The 22,351-nt window shown below is 38.4% G+C and overlaps 1 protein-coding gene across 3 annotated transcripts in view; it reads left to right on the forward strand.

The window, feature by feature from the left end:
- EXTL3 (exostosin like glycosyltransferase 3) overlaps nt 1–22,351 on the forward strand; it is a 137,433-nt gene that overhangs the window by 81,449 nt on the left and 33,633 nt on the right. For all 3 annotated transcript variants that reach the window (XM_043565023.1, XM_043565017.1, XM_043565006.1), the window contains 2 exons: nt 10,662–10,760; nt 12,319–14,947. In XM_043565023.1, the coding sequence (XP_043420958.1) occupies nt 12,800–14,947 (2,148 nt within the window). In that variant the 5' untranslated portion in view covers nt 10,662–10,760; nt 12,319–12,799. The remainder of the gene's footprint in view (nt 1–10,661; nt 10,761–12,318; nt 14,948–22,351) is intronic.

Here is a 22,351-nt window from a genome sequence, read left to right on the forward strand (position 1 = left end):
TTATCATATGCAAATAGCGTTTTACTTCTTTTTCCATTTGAATGCCTTCTATTTCTTTTCCTTGCCTAATTGCTGTGGCTAGGACTTCCAATGCTATGTTGAATGTGTGGCAAGAATGGGCATCCTTGTCTTATTATTGATCTTAGAGAAAAAACTCTCAGCTTTTCACCACTGAGTGTGATGCTAGCTATGGGTTTGTTAAATGTGGCCTTTATTACATTGAGGTACATTCCTTCTATGCCCATTTTGTTGAGAGTTTTTTTTTTTTATCATGTAACATTTGTCAAATGCTTTTTCTGCATCTATTGAAATGACCATGTGCATTTTATCCTTTGCTTATTTAATGTGGTGTATTGTGTTGATTGATTTGTGAATGTTGAACCATCTTTGCATTCCTGGAATAAACCCCATGTGATTATGGTATGTGAACCTTTTTAACGTGTTGTTGAAATCAGTTTGCTAATATTTTGTTGAAAGTTTGTGCATCTGGATTTATCAAGGATATCATCCTGTTATTTACTTCCTTTTTGTGGTGTCTTTTTCTGGGTTTTGGTATCAGGGTAATGCTGGCATCATAAAATGAGTTTGGAAGCATTCCTTATTCCTTTAAATTTTTTGGAATAATTTGAGAAGGATCAGTACTAGATATTTTTTATGTGGTAGAATTCATGTGTAAAGCCATCCAGTTCTGGACTTTTGTTTTTGGGGGAGTTTTAAAATTACTGGCCCAATTTCATTACTTATAATTGGTCTATTCAGATTTTGTTTCTTTGTTATTCAGTGTTGGAAGGTTATGTTTCTAGGAATTGATTTATTTTTTTATACTTTCCAATTTGTTGGTGTATAATTGTAAGTCTTTTATGATCCTTTTGTATTTCTGTGGTGTGAGTTGTAACTTCTCTTTCATTTCTGATTTTATTTATTTGGGTGCTTTTTTTCTTGAATCTGGCTAGAGGTTTATTGATTTTGTTTATCTCTTCAAAGAACCAGCTTTTAATTGATCTTTTTTTTATTGATCTTTTCTGTTCTTTATCTTTGTTTCATTTATTTCTGCTCTGATCTTTATTATTTCTTTACTTTTTACTGACTTTGGGCATTGTTTTTCTTTTTTTAATTCTTTTAGATTATTTATAATTTGGGATTTTGTCTGTTTGTGTTTTGAGAGAGGCTTGCATTGCTGTGAACTTCCTTTTAGAACTGATTTTGCTTGTCCCATAGATTTTGGAAAGTTGGGTTTCTATTTTAATTTGTGTTAAGGTATTTTTAAAATGTTCTCTTTGATTTCTTCATAGATCCATTGGTTTTATTTTTTAGTAGCATATTATTTAGTGTCCACATGTTTGTGTTTTGGAATTTCTAGTTTTATTGTAACTAAATTCTAGTTTCATACTGTTAGTAGTTGGAAAAAATGCTTGATACGATTTCAGTCTTCTTGAATTTATTGAGACTCATTTTGTGGCCTAACGTGATCTATCTGGGAGAATGTTCCATGTGTACCTGAAAACAAAAGTGTATCCTGCAGTTTGTGATAAAATGTTTTGTATATGTATCTATTGAGTCTTTCTGTACAATGTGTTGTTTAAGGCCAATGTTTGTTTACTTGTTGATTTTCTGTCTAGGGGATCTATGCATTAATGTAATTGGGAGTTTGATGTTCCCTATTATTATTGTATTATTTTCAGTTTCTCCCTTTATGTCCATTAATACTTGTTTTTAATATTTAGGTGCCCCTATGTTAGATGTATAAATACTTATGCATGTTATGTCCTCATTTTGTATTGACCCTTTTATCATTACGTAGTGTCCTTCTTTGTGTTTTTTTTTTTACAATGTTTGTTTTAAAATCTGTTTTGTCTGATACAAATATTGCTACTCCAGCTTTCTTTTCATTTTCGTTTGCATGGCATGGAATGCCTTTTTCTATCTTTTTACTCTGAGCTTTTGTGTGTCTTTAGATCTGAAGTGAGTCTCTTACAGGCAGCATATTGGGCCTTTTTTTTTCCTTTCACACTTTATCTTTTGATTGGAGCGTTAAGTCTCTTTACATTTAAAGTAATTATTGATACATATGTACTTATTGCCATTTTGTTAATTGTTTTATGGTTGTTTTTGTAGCCCTTTTCTGTTCCTTTCTTCTTTTCTTAGTGTCTTTTCTTGTGGTTTGATGGTTTTCTTTAATGTTATGTTTGGGTTCCTTTGTCTTTATTTTTTGTGTATCTTTTGTAGTTTTTGGTTTGTGGTTACCGTGAAGTTCATATGTATTGACCTATATACATAGTTGTTAGTCACTTAAGTTCAAATGCATTCTAAAAGCACTACATTTGTACTCTCCCACCCCCACCATTTTATGTTTTTGACTTCATGTTTTACATTCATTTTTTTTTTTTTGTATCCCTTAACTATTTATTGTAGTTATGATTGATTTTCCCATTTCTAGTAGTGGCCTTTTCTTTTCCACTTAAAGACTCCTTAACATTTCTTACAAGGCCAGTTGGAGTGAGCATGGGCCAAAGGATGCATGCAGCGTGTTACACAGGAGCTGCCTTGGTGGAACGGCTGGAGCTAGTGTGGGTTGGGAGTCTGGGATGTGCTGGGGAGGCCCTAGCAGGTCAGCTAGAGCACCTGGACCTTGCTCTTGTTCAAACTATCAAGGTGGAAGGGCTCACTGGTGCCTCTGACTCCACAGAGCTTGAGCAGTTTCCCTCCTGTATAGTGTATGCTCAGGAGTTAGTAAATGAATTTCCCTCACTTGTTGTGTAGTTGCCCTTTAAATCACTGTTTTCTCACTGTGACCTGGGGCACATGAGTCAGTGCACAGGCCCCTCAGTAACATTCCTCCCTACTGCAGCTTGATGTTTTGTGGGTGGGGTTCCTGTCATTACAGTGTCTCTGTTTCCTACCCCTCTCTGTGTGTTCCCTCCATTGTTTGTTGTGTAGAAGCTGTTCAGTCAGCCCTTGATTCTTCTTCAGGAGGAATTGCTTTATATGTAGGAATAGATTCAGTGTGTCCTTGGTAGGAGGTGAATTCATGGTCTTCCTACACTGCCCTCTTGAACCACCAATATTCTAATTCATGTTTTGGAGTACCTGGCTGGTTCAGTCAGTTAAACGTCCAACTTCACTTCAGGTCATGATCTCACAGTTCATGGGTTCGAGCCCCACATCGGGCTCTGTGCTGACAGCTTGGAGCCTAGGTGGAACCTGCTTCGGATTCTATGTCTTCCTCTTTTTCTGCCCCTTCCCTGCTTGCGCTCTGTCTCTCTTAAAAATAAATGAACATTAACAAAAATTCTAATTCATGTTTTTAAAATGATGATTCTGGTTGCTGTGTGTAGAATGCATTGTAAAAGCAGGCTAAGGGGTGCCTGTGTGGCTCAGTTGGTTAAGTGTCCAACTTCTGCTCAGATCATGATCTCACGGTTGGTGAGTTCGAGCCCTGTGTCAGGCTCTGTGCTGACAGCTCAGACCCTGGAACCTGCTTCGGATTCTGTGTCTCCCTCTCTCTCCCTCTCTCTGTTCCTCTCCCTTTCTCTCTTTCTCTCTCGCTTTCTCTCTCTCTTGCTTTCTCTCTCTCTCTCAAAAAAAAAAAAAAAGATGTAAAATTTTAAAGCAGTCTGACAAGTTAGGCATTCACTGCTGGGGCAGATGGTAAAGAATAAGGCAGGTTATATTGTAGTTGGATTAAAAAAAAAAACAACAACTCTGGAGATTGCTTCTTATCAGTGTTTCATTGACATTTATTTCTAGATCCTAATAACTTCATTGCCATTTTCCAGAGAATGACAGAGGAGACTGGGGGTTTTCTTTTTCTTTTGTGCTTGCAATAATTTAATTAGCTGTTTAGGAAAGAACGTTTATGCTCCTGGACATTGATGACAGTTTTGCTTTATTCCAATAAGAGAGATGGAACTTAATTGGAAGAAATTCTTTTGAATCATTATTGAATTATTGGTTCCCATTAGAACTTTTGTTTTTTTTCTACCTGTGTTCATATAAGTTGGTAGCACTAGCAGTATTAGATTAAGTGTAGCCAGTATCCAGATGACATTTAAAAAAACATTTTGTTTAGACTCTGTGTAATATATTTGAGAGTTCTAAATGTAAAAAATTACAAACATGTAAATGCAAACTATAGTGTAATAAATCTCCATGTATCCCCATCATTCAGTGTCAACAGCAGTTAGCTCACGGCTAATCTTGTTTCATCTATACTTCTAAACACTCTTCACCACCCTCATTCATCCTGTTTACTTTTAAGCAAATTCCAGATAAATTGTTTTCTCTGTAAAAATCTCAGTATATACTTCTAAAAGGTAGGAACTTTTTTTTTTTTTTTAACATTTCATTGTTTTGGTTTATTCCCTCTTCTTAGAGCACACAAATAGGTAACTATATATCTGGATGATTTGTCTTCAAGAGTGTTAATTTATGCCTCTTGTTCCAGTGTAATTATTGATAGCATCCCTTTTCACTTAAAAGGGTGTCTCTGTTTGAATGTTAAATTCTATGGTGATTGATATTGAGCATCTATCTTTTCATGTGTCTGTTGGTCGTCTGTATGTCTTCTTTGGAAAACTGTTCATTTATTCTCATTTTTAAATTGGATTGTCTGTTACCTTTTAGTTTTGTTGATTGCTTCATTTACTATGCAGAAGATTTTTATTTTGATGTAGTCCCAATAGTTTATTTTTGCTTTTATTTCCCTTGCCTCAGGAGACGTATCTAGAAAAATGTTGCAACAGCCAATGACAGAGACCTTATTGCCTGTGCTCTCTTCTAGGATTTTTATTGTTTCAGGTCTCACATTTAGGTCATTCATTAATCCATTATGAGTTTATTTTTGTGTTTGGTATAAGAAAGTGATCCAGTTTCATTAAAAAAAATTTTTTTTTAACTTTATTTTTGAGAGAGAGACAGAGTCTGAATGGGCAGGGAAGGAGACACAGAATCTGAAGCAGGCTCCAGGTTCTGAGGTGTCAGCACAGAGACTGATGCGGGACTTAAACTCACGAACCGTGAGATCATGACCTGAGCCAAAGTCAGATGCTTAACTGACTGAGCCACACAGACACCCCTCCAGTTTCATATTTTGCATATAGCTATCCAGTTTTCCCAACACCATTTGTTGAAGAGACTTTTCCCATTAGATATTCTTTCCTGCTTTCTTGAAGATTAGTTGACCGTGTAGTTGTGGGTTCATTTCTGGGTTTTCTATTCTGTTCCATTGATCTAGGTGTCTGTTTTTGTGTGAGTACCATACTGTTTTGATTACTACAGCTTTGTAATGTAACTTGAAGTCTGGAATTGTGATACCTCCAGCTTTGTTTTTCTTTTTCAAAGTTGCTTTGGCAATTCTGGGTCTTTTGTGTTTCCATATAAATTTTAGGATTGTTTGTTCTAACTTTGTGAAAAATGGTATTGGTATTTTGATAGAAATTACATTAAATGTGTGGATTGCTTTGGGTAGTATAGACATTTTAATAATATTCTTCTCTATGAGCAGGGAATATCTTTCCATTTCTTTATGTCATTTTCAGTTTCTTTCATCAGTGTTTTATAGTTTTCAGAGTACAAGTCTTTCACTTCTTTGGTTAGGTTTATTCCTAGGTATTTTACTAATTTTGGTGCAGTTGGAAATGAGATTGTTTTCTTAATTTCTCTTTCTGTTGCTTTATTATTGGTGTATAGAAATGCAACAGATTTCTGTACCTTGATTTTGTATCTCATGACTTTACTGAATTCATTTATTGGTTCTTGTAGAATTTCTAGGGTTTTCTGTATCGTGTCATCTGAAAATAGTGAGTTTTACTTCTTCCTTACCAATTTGGATGTCTTTTATTTCTTTATGTTGTCTGATTGCTCTGGCTAGGATTTCCAGTACTCTGTTGAATAAAAATGGTGAGAGTGCACATCCTTGTGTTGTTCTTGACCTTGGGGGAAAAGCTCTCAGTTTTTCCCCATTGAATATGATATTCACTGTAGTTTTTTCATATATGGCCTTTATTATGGTGAGGTATGTTCCCTCTAAACCTACTTTGTTGAACTTTTATCATTAATAGATATTGTACTTTGTCAAATATTTTTTCTGTGTCTATTGGGATGATCATATGGTTTTTATCTTTTTTCTTATTTATGTGATGTATAACATTGATTTGCAGAGACTAAGCCACCCTTGTATACTGGAATAAATCCCACTTGATCATGGTGAATGATTTTTTTAATGTATTGTTGGATTCTATTTACTAGTATTTTATTGCAGATTTTTGCATCAATATTCATCAAAGACATTGGCCTGTAGTTCTGTTTTTTTTGTGGTGTCTTTATCTGGTTTTGGTATCAGGGTAATGCTGGCCTCATACAATTAATTTGGAAGTTTTCCTTGCTCTTCTACTTTTTGGAATAGTTTGAGAATAAAGGGTATTAACTCTTCTTTAAATGTTTGGTAGAATTTGCCTATGAAGCTGTCTGGTCCTGGACTTTTCATTCTTTGAAGTTTTGTTTTTTTTTTTTAGATTACTGATTCAGTCTCCTTGCTGCTAATAGGTCTATTCAAATTTTCTATTCCTATCTCAGTTTTGGTAGGTTATTTGTTTCTAGGATTTTATCCCTTTCTTCTAGGTTGTCTAATTTGTTGGCATTAGGTTTTCATAATATTCTCTTGAAATTATTTGTATTTCTGTGGTGTTGGTTGTTATTTCTCCTCTTTCCATTTATAATTTTATTTGAGTCCTCTCTGTTTTTTGATGAGTCTGGCTAGAGGTTTATGAATTTTGTTGATCTTTTCAAAGAACTAGCTGCTGGTTTATTTATCTCTTCTACTGTTTTTTTGTTTCTCTATCATTTATTTCTGCTCTAATCTTTATTGCCTCCTGTTGTTTGGGGGTTTTGTTTGTTCTTTTTCTAGCTCCTTTAGATCTAAGGTTAGGTTGTTACCTGTATTGCTGTAAACTTCTCTCTCAGAACTGCTTTTGCTGCATCCCAAAGGTTTGGGACCCTTGTGTTTTCATTTTCATTTGTTTCCATGTACTTTTTGATTTCTTCTTTGCACTCTTGGTTGACCCATTCATTGCTTAGTAGCATGTTATTTACCCTCCATGTATTTGTGTTGTTTCCAGATTTTTTTTTTTTTTTTATGTGTGTGTGTTTGATTTCTAGTTTCATACTGTTGTGGTCAGAAAAGATGCATGGTATGACTTCGATCTTTTCGAATTTGTTGAGATCTGTTTTGTGGCCTAATATGTGGTCTGTTTTGGAGAATGTTCCATGTGCACTTTGAAAGAATATGTATTCTACTGTTTTAGGATGGAATGTTCTAATATAGCTATTAAATCCACCTGATCCAGTGTGCCATTCAAAGCCATTTTTTCCTTGTTGATTTTCTGATTGGATGATCTGTCAACTGATATAAGTGTTGGGTTAAGTCCCCTATTATTATTGGGGCACCTGGCTGTCTCAGTTGGTAAAGCATGTGACCCTTGGTCTCAGGGTTGTGAGTTCAAGCCCCACATTGGGCACAGAGCTTGCTTTAAAAATAAATAAATAGAGGGGCACCTGGGTGGCTCAGCTGGTTAAGTGTCCAACATCGCCCAGGTCATGATCTCATGGTTCATGAGTTCAAGCCCTGTGTTGGGCTTTGTGCTGATGGCTCAGAACCTGGAGTCTGCTTAAGATTCTGTGTCTCCCTCTCTCTCTGCCCCTCCCCTACTCACGTTCTGTCTCTCTCTCAAAAAATGAATAAACGTTAAAAAAATAAATAAAAAAGATAACTAGATAGATAAATAAGTAAAGTCCCCTACTATTATTGTATTACTATTGACTAGTTCCTTCATGTTTGTTATAAAATGTTTTATGTATTTGGGTGCTTTCATGTTGGGTGCATAAATATTTATAAAGTTATATCATCCTGTTGGATTGTCTCCTTTATTATTATGTAGTGACCTTCTTTGTCTCTTGTTAACAGTCTTTGTTTTAAAATCTGTTTTGTCTGATATGAATACTATGGCTTTCTTTTGACATCCATTTGCATGATAAATATTTTTCCATTCCTTCACTTTCAGTCTGCACGTGTCTAGGTCTAAAATGCATCTCATGTAAGCAGCATATAGGTGGGTCTTGTTTTTTAATTCATTCTGTCACCTATGTCTTGTGACTGGAACATTTAGTCCATTTACATTCAAGGTAATTATTGGTAGATAGGTATTTATTGCCATTTTATTCCTTGTTCTGCAGTTATTTTTGAAGTTTTTCTCTGATTTGTTCTCTTTCCCTCTCATGGTTTACAAGTTTTCTTTAGTGATATATTTGGATTCGTTTTTCTTTATTATTTGCATATCTATTAGTAGTTTTTAGTTGTGGTTACCATTAGATTTATATATAACATCTGCATATAACAGTGTATATTAAGTTGATGGTTGTTTAAGTTTGAACTCATTCTTTACTTCTCCTCCATACATTTTAGGTATATGGTGTTATATATCCTTTTACTTTGTGAGTTCCTTAACTGTTTTTTTACAGAAATATTCATTTTTTTTCTCTTTTGTTTCCTACTTTCATACCATCACTTTTGATATTTCCTTTCTACTTGGAGTCCTCTTTAATATTTCTTGCAGGGCTGGTTTAATGGTCACAGACTCCTTTATTTTTTTGTTTGTCTGGGAAACTTTATCTTTCCTCTGTTTTGAATGATAGCTTTGCTGGATAGCGTATTCTTGTCTGTAGATTTCTCCCATTTGGCACTCTGAATATATCATGCCACTCCCTTTTGGCTTTCAGAGTTTCTGCTGAAAATCCACTGATAGGCTTATGTGGTTTCCTTTCTATGTAACTGCCTTCTTTTGTTTCTTTAAACGTGTTTTCTTTATCACTACCTTTTGCCATTCTAATTACAATATCTCTTGGTGTGGATTGCCTTCTGTTGATTTTGTTGGGGGTTCTCTGTACTTATTGGGTCTGGATATCTGTTTCCTTCCCCATATTAGGGAAGTTTTAAGCTGTTATTTCTTCAAATAAATTTTTTGCCCCCTTTCTCTCTCTTCTTCTTTTGGGACTACTGTAATACTAATGGTATTATGTTTGATGGAGTCACTGAATTCCTTAAGTCTGTTCTTGTTTTGTGTAGTTTTCTTTTCTCTCTTTTGTTCATCTTGATTACTTTCTATTACTCTGTCTTCTATGTCATTAATTTGTTCCTCTGGTTCTTCCAACCTGCTGTTCATTCCATCAAGTGTGTTTTTAATTTCATTTATTGAGCCCTTTATCTCTGCTATGTTATTCCTTATCTCTGTGTTAATGGTCTCAGTGATGCTTTCCACTCTTTTCTCAAGTCCAGCTAGTATCTTTAGGATCATTACTTTAGATTCTCTGTCAGGCATGTTACTTATATCTGTTTCACTTATATCTCTGGCTGTGGCTTTCTCCTCTTCTTCCATTTGGGACAAATACCTCTGTCTTCTTATTTTTTCTAATTCTCTGGTCCTGTTTCTCTATGTTAGGAAAGTCAGGTATGTCTCCTGTTCTTGAGGGTAATGGCCTTATGAAGAAGAGATCTAGTAGTGCCCTGCAGTGTAGTGTCCCGTGTTCCCCAGGGCCTAGCACTTCAGAGAGTGTCTTCAGTGTGTGCTGCATGTGCTCTGCTACTGTGTTCTGGTCACTTTATCCTTCAGGCCAGTTGTCTGCAGAGGCTTTCTTTGTCTGTTGTGAGCAGTGTTTCATCCTGGCCTCAATGTGGTGAGTTCTAACTAGATGTGCTCTGGTCTGCTTATGAAATGAGAGCTGTTACCACTATTGCCTGAACCAAGGCCCTGCAAAACTCCCAGGTTGGAAGATGTGGTGTGGGCAGGGGGTTATGCCAGTCTCCTGGGGTAGGGGTCCTGCTGAGCTGGGATTGAGGGCAGTTCCACCTGAGCTTGAGGGGTTGGGGGCTTGTTGTAAGCAAGTTAGGTAGGGAGTGTCAGCGGTGTGCTGGTTTCTGCAGGTGACTCTGTGCTTATGCTGAGGTGCAGGGGAGAGAAGTGGTGCAGGTCAGTTCCATTGTTCCCAGAGAGGTCTCTCTGCAAATACTACCCAGGCTCTAGGATGAGCAGGTAACCTCCCCACTGTGTGCTCCAGGTGCTCTTCAGATTGATGTTTCTACTGAAAGTCCACTGACTGTGCCCTGCCCTCTCTCTAGGAATAGTCCCAATGCCCTTTGGCCTCTCCCTTAGTCTGTACCCTCCCACCACCCCCCAGCCCCTCCCCCCCCACCTACTGTTAAAACTCCAGGCTTTAAGCCCCACCAATTGCAAGAATTCATGACATTCGGCCCCTCTCGCTTTCCGAGCCAATTGCTATGGGCATTTGTGTTCCCTGTGTCCTGGTCTCTCTTGCCCTTCTGTGGCTCCCCACCCACCACAGTGGCCAGGATCCATTTCTCTCACAAACCATGTGTCCACCCTTCCTGCCTTCTCTACCTTTAGTTGTAGAGTTTGTTCTTCCAGCCTTTAGGTTTATTTCTGGGGTATTGAGGACGATTTGGTGGTTATCTAGTTGTGTTCATGGGACGAGGCGAGCCTGGGGTCCTCGTACTCCCCCAGCATCTTCCCCTTCAGTAAATACATTCTTTAATAATGCCTTTAGTATTGAGTATTTTTCTAATAGCATGTCACTTTTCTATTTTCTATCAGGAGAGCAAGCCCTGGACCCGGAGCTCACTATTTTAAGAAATTATATACTGAAGTAAAATGCTGCATGAGTTAGAGAAAGGAAGGATCCAGAAACATATGGTAAGGAGGGAATGAATCAACTGAATTTCCTTGATTATGCATTCCTTTTTTTCTTCCACTTAATTCTTTCTTTGTTATAATTTATTTGTAAGGTGTAGAGAATATTCTTTTGAAAACAGGAAGAGAAATTTTTAACATTTGATTTAAAAGGATAATGCTTTAGAAATATTGACTTACATTTTCTGGGATATTTGGTTAGCTGTTAATTATCCAACTTTTGATCCTCCAAGTTTAAGCTTTTTTGTGATCAATAGTTTTTGTTTTTTGTTGTCATTATTCTCTTATTCTGCTTACTCAGGCCTTTTATTAACATTGGCAACTTTTTTTATTTAAAGGAGAGGTGATTCTATCCCAACTTTAATAATTTTATACCTCTAACAAGCATAGAAGCTAGAGAGAAGATTGAGCACCTGTGATGTGCTACTTATACTACCCTGTAGTAGTGTCCTTGCTGTTTGTTTATATTTTATCTCTTAGGTTAAAGGAGGTTCCACAAGGTTGAAGATTATTTTGCATTCTCGCTTCTCCTGTAGTTATACTGAGCATGTTTTAGACATGTTAAGAGTATGGTAATTACTTTCTGGAGGAAATAAATGAAAGGAATTGGGAATATTCTTTGGCGCAGAATATTATGAATTCAGTTCTAGATATGTTGAGTTCAAGATGAAAGCAAGTGAAGAGCTTTTGTAGCCTGCGATAGTAAAGTTGGTAAATGAACAGGAGTGAGAATGTTGTTTCAGGATTTATTAGCTGAAAGTACTCTCACATTCTCTGTCCTTTCTTGTCATAGCAACACAATATATTGTTTCTGTCTCAGTACACTTATCTCCATTTGGGGAGATTAGGAAACTGAGGTATAAGGTTTGAAAGCAAATCTGTCTCCAAAGGAGAAGAAATAATGCCCCTCATTTCTAAGTATAGTAGTCTTTCTGAAAGACCAAGTTACTATTTATATTTTAAAGAGGAACACTTGATGTCTGCTAGCATAAGATAAATGAGAAGCAAACTAGGAAATACATTTTGTCTCTGGATTAATGCACCTACCACTGGGTAAAGATCAAAAGAGTTCTCTTCCATTAATTTCAGCTCTGACTGTAAAGCCTTGAGCTTTTCAGAGACTTTTTTTTTTGGGGGGGGTTCAAAAGGAGGCTCATGTTAGGAATGAACATGATATCAAGGCTGGACAGGATGGTGTTTCTTTCCATTTAGAATAACAAATTGTCACATACATCTTTGCCCTCTGTTAAATGTTGTTGATCTTCATTTTATAGAGCTCTAATTATGCCCTGTATCTTGTTAAATTGGAGGACGGGTTGTGTCTATGTGTATATAAAAACTGAAGTTGTTTTTGGATGCTTACCCATTTCTTATTAGCCATACTGTAAAATATCCATACTAAGACAACCTGAACCGAACTTAAAATGTTCTGTGAGACACACATCAGTGTTCCAACTGTTATTTTACCTTTTCAGATTTAAGCATTTTCTAGAAACTGGGGAAGGGTGGGGTTGTCGCACATAATCTTTTCAAGACTTACATGGTTCTCTTTTTTTTGCAGGCCTCATTGTTGGCAAGGACATCGATAAGAGGCTGACATTCATTTCTGTTCTAACCAGCTACTTTATAACTGTGAATAGTAACTATGCATATTTGTTGCTCAGCAAAACCAAGGAACAAGAGCTATGGCAGTTGAAAAAGTCTGTCTGATTCCAGGGTATTTTTCCTGGGTTTCATCATCAGGGACCTTCTCCTTTTCATCTCATCAACAATGTGGTACCTTTTACCATTCAGTAAAGATTAAGGACATGTTCTTTGGTCAGCAACCAGAACTTAAAATCTGCTGGAATAAGGTCAGAGACCATTTCAATTACAGCTGAGGAAAATGAAATTTCCATTTTATTTGGTGCCTTGTACAGGGAGCACACTAACTCTTAACAGAAAGGTCTGAGTGAAAAGAGATTGAGTTCGTCCAATAGAAACTCATGGTTATGGCGAGTGACCCAACGTGATTAGAGGGGGCAAGAGCCACACAGGAACTCATGACGGGCTATACCATGTTGCGGAATGGGGGAGTGGGGAATGGAGGTCAAACCTGTATGTTACGGTGGTCCAACCGGATCCGACTCACGTGGCTCAGTTTCACGCTCTTCATCATTCTGGTTTTCTTCCCCCTTATTGCTCACTATTATCTCACCACTCTGGATGAGGCTGATGAGGCAGGCAAGCGGATTTTTGGCCCAAGGGCTGGTAATGAACTATGCGAGGTAAAGCATGTGCTGGATCTTTGCCGGATTCGTGAGTCTGTAAGCGAAGAGCTCTTGCAGCTGGAAGCCAAGCGGCAAGAGCTGAACAGTGAAATTGCCAAGCTGAATCTGAAGATTGAAGCCTGTAAGAAAAGCATTGAGAATGCCAAGCAGGACTTGCTTCAGCTCAAGAATGTCATTAGCCAGACTGAGCATTCTTACAAAGAGCTGATGGCTCAAAATCAGCCCAAACTTTCTTTGCCTATCCGATTGCTTCCAGAGAAGGACGATGCCGGTCTTCCTCCCCCAAAGGTCATACGGGGATGCCGGCTGCACAATTGTTTCGATTATTCTCGCTGTCCTCTCACCTCTGGTTTTCCAGTCTATGTATATGACAGTGACCAGTTTGCCTTTGGCAGCTACCTGGATCCTTTGGTCAAGCAGGCTTTTCAGGCTACAGCACGAGCTAGCGTTTATGTTACAGAAAATGCGGACATTGCCTGCCTTTATGTGATATTAGTGGGAGAAATACAGGAGCCAGTAGTGCTTCGGCCTGCTGAACTTGAGAAGCAGCTCTATTCTCTACCACATTGGCGGACAGATGGACACAACCATGTCATCATCAATCTGTCGCGGAAGTCAGATACACAGAATTTACTATATAATGTCAGTACAGGCCGGGCCATGGTGGCCCAGTCTACTTTCTATGCTGCCCAGTACAGACCTGGATTTGACTTGGTAGTGTCACCACTAGTCCATGCCATGTCAGAGCCCAACTTCATGGAAATCCCACCACAGGTGCCAGTTAAGCGGAAATATCTTTTCACCTTCCAGGGTGAGAAGATTGAATCACTGAGATCCAGCCTTCAGGAGGCCCGCTCCTTTGAAGAAGAAATGGAGGGTGACCCTCCAGCCGACTATGATGATCGTATCATTGCCACCTTAAAGGCTGTACAGGACAGCAAGCTAGATCAGGTCCTGGTAGAATTTACCTGCAAAAACCAGCCTAAACCCAGTCTGCCTACTGAGTGGGCACTGTGTGGGGAGCGTGAGGACCGCTTAGAATTACTGAAGCTTTCCACCTTTGCCCTCATTATCACTCCTGGGGACCCTCACTTGGTTATTTCATCTGGGTGTGCAACACGGCTCTTTGAAGCCCTGGAAGTTGGTGCTGTCCCAGTTGTGCTGGGGGAGCAAGTCCAGCTTCCCTACCAGGACATGCTGCAGTGGAATGAGGCAGCCCTGGTGGTGCCCAAGCCACGTGTTACCGAGGTTCATTTTCTGTTACGAAGCCTCTCAGATAGTGATCTGCTGGCTATGAGGCGGCAAGGCCGCTTTCTCTGGGAGACGTACTTCTCAACCGCTGACAGTATTTTTAATACCGTGCTGGCTATGATTAGGACTCGCATACAGATCCCAGCTGCTCCCATCCGGGAAGAGGCGGCAGCTGAGATTCCCCATCGTTCAGGCAAGGCGGCTGGAACGGACCCTAACATGGCCGACAATGGGGATCTGGACCTGGGGCCAGTGGAAACGGAGCCGCCTTATGCCTCACCCAAATACCTCCGCAACTTTACTTTGACTGTCACTGATTTTTACCGCAGCTGGAACTCTGCTCCAGGGCCTTTTCATCTGTTCCCCCACACACCCTTTGACCCTGTGTTGCCCTCAGAGGCCAAATTCTTGGGCTCAGGGACTGGATTTCGGCCTATTGGTGGTGGAGCTGGGGGTTCTGGCAAGGAGTTTCAGGCGGCACTTGGAGGCAACGTTCCACGAGAGCAGTTCACGGTGGTGATGTTGACTTATGAGAGGGAGGAAGTGCTTATGAACTCTTTAGAGAGACTGAATGGCCTCCCTTACCTGAACAAGGTCGTGGTGGTATGGAATTCTCCCAAGCTACCGTCAGAGGACCTTCTGTGGCCCGACATTGGCGTCCCCATTATGGTAATAGAAAAAAGCAGTTTGTTTTACTGCATGAGATAGCATTTTACTCCTTAATCCTTTTTCCAAATATATATAAAGTGTATCTTTATAGATACACTTTCCCCCCCCCATACAGATTTCCTTTCCCCATGGAATTTCTGCTTGCTTCTTTTTCAGTCCTTTCAGGCCTTGCCAGTTCCATTTCTGCTACTCACTTCCTCTAAATCTCCTAAGACTCTCCAAAACTGAAATCCATACTGGCCTCATGAAGGTTTACAAAAGCCCTTTAGTTACCCCATTGATGTTTTCTGTGTCATAACAAACATGTTGATGAGAACGGTGATGAAAGAGCTATTAGTAAGCACCTGTGATTTCAGGGTTTATAGAATTTAGGATTTATAGAACTTACATTACATTATTATGGTCTCTTCACTTTATATCTATGGAAACTAAGGCTTCGAGAGATTAACTGTTCTGCCCAAGGTCATGATTAATAAAGGACAAGCTGAGCTTTAGTGTCTGATTCCAGAAGCTGCATTTTTAATCACCTTCCCGTTTTAGCAGGAAGACCCATTTCTTTATCAGGATATTATAGAAGTCTTTTGAAGGATTAGAGTTGGGGGTTTGAAATATTTGGGAGTTGGAGATCCTGCACCTTTTCTGTGGTCTCTTACAGGTTCTTTCTCAGATTCTTTATCTGTTGTGACTTGGATGCTGTATTTTACAGGAAAAATAATAATCTGTTATGTAGAATAGGGCTTTAGTTCTGGGTACTTTGTTTATCCACCTTCTGACATAAATTTGGCCTTAGCAGATTACCCATTTATCTTAAATGTGAGGCCTTAGAGCAAGTCATAAGCAAACAAAGTTCCAACTACTTACCCCGTGGCATAGACTTTCCAGAAAAAGGTAGCAAAGATAGGCAAAAGTTCTGGTGGGCCATCCATTGCCAAAAGCTTGCTTAAGAAAATTAGTGTAGTTTTTAGGAAGAACTTGTCTGAAGGGGAATGTTTGGACTAGACCAGTGTTTTGAAAATTTATATCAAGAAACTAATTCATGTGAAGTATTTTCTAAGCAGCAGCATGGTATAATGTTAGGATAGTATGAGTTTTGGATTAATATAGACCTGGGATTAAGTAGTCCTTTTGGATCTTTGATGAGTTAATTAACTTCTTTGACTTATGGATTAAACAGAAAAATAAAATAATACAAGTAAGGAATCTAGAAAGGTGCCTAATAATTTTTTGATTCCTACTTACCCTTTCATGTCCAAGAAGATGGGAGGCAGTATGGATATCTGTCTATGTTGTGGACAGGGTTAACTCACTTCACTGATAAAGGCTTCTTGTATCCTCTGCATAACAGCTCTTACTACTTGCTTTCTCCTGTACAAATCTTTAAAATTGTCTTTCTTATTACTGCTGCTATGTGCTTACCGCCACTGCTCATCTTTTCTTTTATTTAGTTGAATTTATACTCTGAGGCTCTTCAAAGACTGTGTAGTGTTCTAAAAACTTTTGATCCCAGAATTTATCTTGTATATTAAGAAAAGTGTTATAAATAGGGAGATTTCTTTATAAGATTTCTTTCCAAATAAATTTCACTTTTTTCTTTCTCAGTTACAGCTTCTTAAATGTCATTGAAATTAAAAAGAAAAAAAGCATTTGTTCTGTGAAAGGTGGATGCTGCTCAAATAGAATAAATAAAGCAGCCTTTGTTTTCCTTTTTTCCTGAGTTTTCTTTGAATTTGATAGGGTTGTAGAGAAGCTGATGCTGCCCTGTTAACAATGACTGAAATTAGTTAGAGAACTTACCAGAACTAATCCTCTCTTTTAGCTCTGGTGGGAAATAAGTGCTCCTCTTTGATTACTGGGCAGCTCATTGCAATAATACAATGCCTAGTTGGAAAGTGCCAGAAACTTTCCAAATGGGGGGCCATTCTGAATAGCTTGCCCATACTCATGATACCAGTTTTTTTCCTAGTTCTTCTGAAAAAGAGGAAACATTTTTAAGCTGGAGAATTCACTGTATTCTCTAAATATTTTGCCTGTTCTTTCTGTTTAAGAGACGCAGGTTTTCTGGGGGGCAGTGGTTGAATTGCTGACCTCTTGGGCACAGAGCCAACACTGCCAGGTATCAAGACTAGGAGGGACTGGCAGCTCTCTCTCTCCCCTGTGGAGAAATGGCACCGTTATGAGACGTTGCAGAGTAGTTTTCCTACCCAGGATGCAGATGTACCCAATTCATTATGTTATAATTAACGGGTCTTTATAAAATTAGAAGTAGGGTGGTTCCCAGGCAATCTGTCAGATTCCAATCCTTAAGGGAAAATGATTTCAAATCAGCATATTTGAATTAATCTAGGAACCCACACGTATCATTTCAGAAATTGAGGGGCAATTTGTGCTTCCCTTGTGCTCAGGTTCTCACCTAAGCATTAGGCATAAATGGTAAATATTTGTGGGCTATGAAATGTATTGAGCACTAGGTTTTTGAGTAGAGAGGGATTGTCTTAGGGGTGCCTTCTGGGATTTGTCAAATTCCTCATACTTGTCTATTATTTAGATGACAAAGGGGAAACTACAGTGGATCCGGCTTAAAGCAAATGTGATCTTTACCACCATCCTTTGACACTCTCGCCCCAAAAGATTTAATTCTCTTCAGTTCAAATGGGAAAGGGCCTGGGCAAGGTGACTAGACTCCACCCAGAGAGATGGGGCAAGTGCCACTAGTTGAAGTAGCTGACTCCTCAGAATGGGGCGGGGCTGATGAACAGAGGTGATGGTGGTGGGTGACTGCTCTGTCTCTTGCCTGTTTTGTAAACAGTTGAATCAGGTTCATTAGCTCTGGAAGCTTAATAACTAAGAATGTCTAATGGAAGTGGAGAGTAGTATTAATTTTTTTTTTTAATTTTAGAGAGAGAGAGGGAGTGCAAGTGGAAGAGAATGGCAGAGGGAGAGAGAGAGAATCTCAAGCAGGCTCCACACTGAGTGCAGAGCCCGATGTAGGGCTCAGTCTCAGGAACTGTGAGAACATGACCTGAGCCAAAATCAAGTCTGACACTCAATGGACCCAGCCATCCAGGTGCCCTGTGTGGGGAATAAGTATTATGTCAAAGGATTTGAAAGCTAGTCCTTTGAGAAAAACTCCCTACTGGGTTGGGGACCAATGCGTCAACCATGCGTCTTAAAGATGTTCCACTGTTTTCAGGTCTCCCTTGTTTCTGATGGTATGTCAGTGGTCTTCAAATTTTTGTTTTCCTATATGGAGCATGTTCTTTTCCTCTGACTGCTTTCAAGACTTTATATTTAGTTTTCAGTGCTTTGAGTATGATATGCCTTGGCATGGTTTTCTTCTATTTGTGTTCTGACTGGGGTTCACTAAGCTTCTTAAATCTGTCAATTTATTTTTTCTTCATATATTGGAAAATTTTTATGTCATTATCTATTCAGGTTTATTTTTCTGCCCCATTCTTTTCCTCCTCTCCTTTGGGGGCTTCATTATATGTATATTAGACATTTAAAAATATTTATTTTGAGAGAGTGAGAGAGCATGCATACGCATGCTGGGGAGAGGCAGAGAGAGAGAGAGGGAGGGAGGGATAGAGAGAGAGAGATTGAGAGAGAGAGAGAATGAATGAATCCCAAGCAGGCTTTGCACTGTCGGTGCAGAGTCCGATGTGGGGCTTGATCTCATGAATTATGAGATGATAACCTGAACTGAAATCAAGAGCCAGATGTTCAATCGACTGAGCCACCCAGATGCCCTGTGAATATTAGACATTTTGATTCCATCCCACAGTTCCTAGTGTCTCTATTCATTTTTTTAATCTTTTTTTCTGTTTGCAATTTTGATAATTTCTCTTGATTTATCATCATGTTCACAAACTTTTGTGTCATCTCTACACTTAAGGTCATCCAGTCAGTTTTAAATTGCAAGTATTATATTTTCCAGTTCCAGAATATCCATGTTTTTAAAGTAATAGTTTCCATTTCCCTGATGAGATTTCCTCCCTTTTTTTTTTCCATTCTGAGTACATTTTATTGAGCATAGTTATAATAGCTACTTTAACACCTTTGCTGATTCCAACATTTGGGGTTTTGCTTTCATTGATTTTTCTTTTTTCTTGAAGGTCATGTTTTTCTGATTCTTGGTACATCGCACAGTTTTGTATTAAACTCTGTACATTGTGAATATTACATTGTGAAGAATGGATTTTGTTTTATTTCTCTGTGAAGTATTGATACTTTAGTTTTCACAGGCAGTTTATTTGGTTGGACTCAAATGGCAAGTTCCATCTCTTGAGTGAGTGGCAACTCAAATGTTAGTTCAATCTTTTTATCTTTTATTAGTCTGCTTACAGATAGTACCAAGCATGCATGCATGCTTGTCCATGGTAAGGATTCTAGATTTTATTAGAAGTATGTTAGGATGCCATTGGAGGGTTTTGAGCAAAGGGTAATATGTGTTGGACTATGGGGAAAAGAGCAGAAGAAACAGTTCAGAGGCTATTCTTGCAGGAGCCTAGGTGAGGGGTGTTGGAAACTTGGACCAGAGCAGCAGTGGTAGAGAGGGTCAGCTAAGCATATCACATCTCCCTACTAGAATCCAAGGTCTCTGTGGAAGTGTTAAGACCAGAATGTGCCCATTTTTCCAAATGAAAACTATATAGAGAGATACGAGATTGTTTTTCACTGCCATTTTCCCTCCCTCCCAGCCCTTAATAGTAAAACTGTAAAAGGAGAACCCCATTTTGGAAACCTAATGTCATGCCAGAGTAGTTATTGTCATGTCAGTCATCATGGTCAACTAAGGGAACAAGAAGGAAGACTAGAAGAGAACTCAGTGTCATTAATAATCAGGCTTGGACCTCTGCCAGTCAGGCTGTTAAAGGCTTTACTTCTGGCTAGACCTCAGGCAACAGTAGAGATAATAATAAAGGCTATTCCTTATAAGGTTGATACACATTGTTTTTTTATCTGTGTCCACTCTCCTTTAAAAAATATTACTTGAGGGGTGCCTCAGTGGCTCAGTTGGTTGATTTTAGCTCAGGTCTTGATTTTAGGGTTGTAAGGTCAAGCCCTGAGTTGGACTCTGCAAGTAATATTTACGTTACATGAATAGATCAGATGATATTTTCCTAAAATTGTGATTTCTAAGCAAAACTAACATGAAAAATCTTGTCCAGTTTTTCTAGGTCTAAGATTGTACAAAGTCTGGTAGACTTCACTAGGTTTAGCATCTCTGGTTTTTTTCTTTGACATTATTTAATAACTTGGTGATTATAGCTATGGCTCTCTTTTTTCTGTTTGAGAAGAGGCTACGTGGCTGTGAAGGAGAATTCTATAAAACAGAGCTACCAGAAATCAGAAATTATAGCAAAAATTATAAATGTGTAATATAAAGGAATTGATGAAAAGTTATGTTGCATAAATGATTTCTTAATTGCTACAAATCAATTCTTTAGGGAATGTCTCCTCCTCTTAGTCTATTTGTACTCTTTACTAATTCAAAGTAAGGAATCTGAGACTGAGAGAATTTTATTGTTTTGGGTCACTCAACCAATTAATACCCAAATTAGAACTGAGGTCTTAGGACTTCTGACCATGGTCAGTGCATGTTTTTCTTTTTTGCCAAATCTAAATTTCTTGAAAAGGCACAGCTTACATGCATAAATAAAATGTTTACAAAGTAAAATAGGAGGAGATTGTATTAATCTTATGTGATAATAATTGCTAACAAGTTTTGAGCATTTTCTATGTGCTCGGTCAGCACTGTGTTGTCCTCTTGATATGCATTCTCTTGTTTACAAACTATTTATATATTTTGAGAGAAAGCAAGAGAGCGTGGGCACATGAACGGTGGAGGGGCAGAGAGCCAGGGAGAGAGAGAATTGCAAGCAGGCTTTGCACTGTCAGCGTGGAGCCCGACTCAGGGCTCCATACCAAGAACCCGTGAAATTACGACCTGAGCCGAAATCAAGAGTTGGACGCTTAGCTGACTGAGCCACCCAGACACCCCTGCATTCTCTCATTTGATGGTGAACCTCTAACCTATGCTATTTGACCTACAGTTTTATAGGGATCATGTACAACTTCTTTTATGAGTTAAAACAGACTTATCTCATAACCTAAAATATAACCTAAAATCAAAACCTAAATCGTTTTTTAATACTGCATGAGACCCAAATTTAAAGTAAGTTATAAATAGAAAAGTAGTTCACTGTGTTCACCTTCTTATTCCTTTCCCTTTCTTTTCATTACCTAACTTTCCCTACTACTTAATGTTTATTGAATGAATGAGTCCCTTGAAAAATCAAGATATTTTAATGCTCCTTGGTCTCTCTCTATTGATTACCTCTCCACCCTAGTCACCTCAAGCTGTTTCACATGGGTCCTTGTCTCAAAAGCAGGTATACAGGACTATGAGCTTCCTTTTGTACCTCATTTTCTTAATTCCTGAGCTCTGTGATGGGTTACTTCTTTTTAAAACTTTTTAAATTTTTTAAATATATTTTTTAATGTCTATTTTTGAGAGAGAGAGAGAGCATGAGCAGGGTCGGGGCAGAGAGAGAGGGAGACACAGAATCTGAAGCAGGCTCTGGGCTCTGAGCTGTCAGCACAGAGCCCAGCACGGGGCTTGAACCCGTGAAGTGTGAGATCATGACCTGAGCTGAAGTCAGAAACTCAACTGACTGAGCCCCCCAGGCGTCCTGGGTTACTTTTTTAAGTTAGAGGAAAGGGGAGGATGGAGGACAAAAGCTAATTGCTGTTTACCTTACTGCCTGTATGGTGACTTGACATAAGGCTCATTTTCAGAAATGGATTCATTACAGAAGTGTATCACACATGTGTATGTGTTGTTTGAGACTGGAGACTGTTGACTTTGGCTAGGCAAAATTTTATCTTAAGGAGAGAAAGGAGAACATTTTAAGTGTATTTAAATTGCTGAATTTAATAGGTGGCATTATGTGTTTGTATGGTGCGTTATATTTTCCACATATATTTTCTAATTTTATTACTTGTCAAGTATGTTTTACCTTTTTGTGTTCCCTGTTCTTGGTCTACTTTATGACTTGGGTTCATACACTTAATTTCTTCATGCCCTATTTTTCTTGCTTCCCAACTTCAAAGACCTGCCTATGGCTTGTTGTGAGCTGCTTTTATAAAAGATTCCATATTTAGGTAGTTCTTCCATTTGAATCCAAATTCCTCTGCTGCACTCCAGCAACTGTCACTTACCAAATTGTAGAAATGTTCGATTGTTGCTTGTTAATAGCAATAACTACTTACATTTCCATCCCTTACATATTAAGAGATATTGGCTATCTATTAATTGGGGATCTAACTTATGATAGCTAATTAAATATTTTGATGTAAATTGATACTTTCCTAATTAATGTGAATTTGCTGATTTCTGCCAGG

The sequence above is a fragment of the Prionailurus bengalensis genome, chromosome B1 (assembly GCF_016509475.1).
Source record: "Prionailurus bengalensis isolate Pbe53 chromosome B1, Fcat_Pben_1.1_paternal_pri, whole genome shotgun sequence".
Taxonomy (NCBI): Eukaryota; Metazoa; Chordata; class Mammalia; order Carnivora; family Felidae; genus Prionailurus; species Prionailurus bengalensis.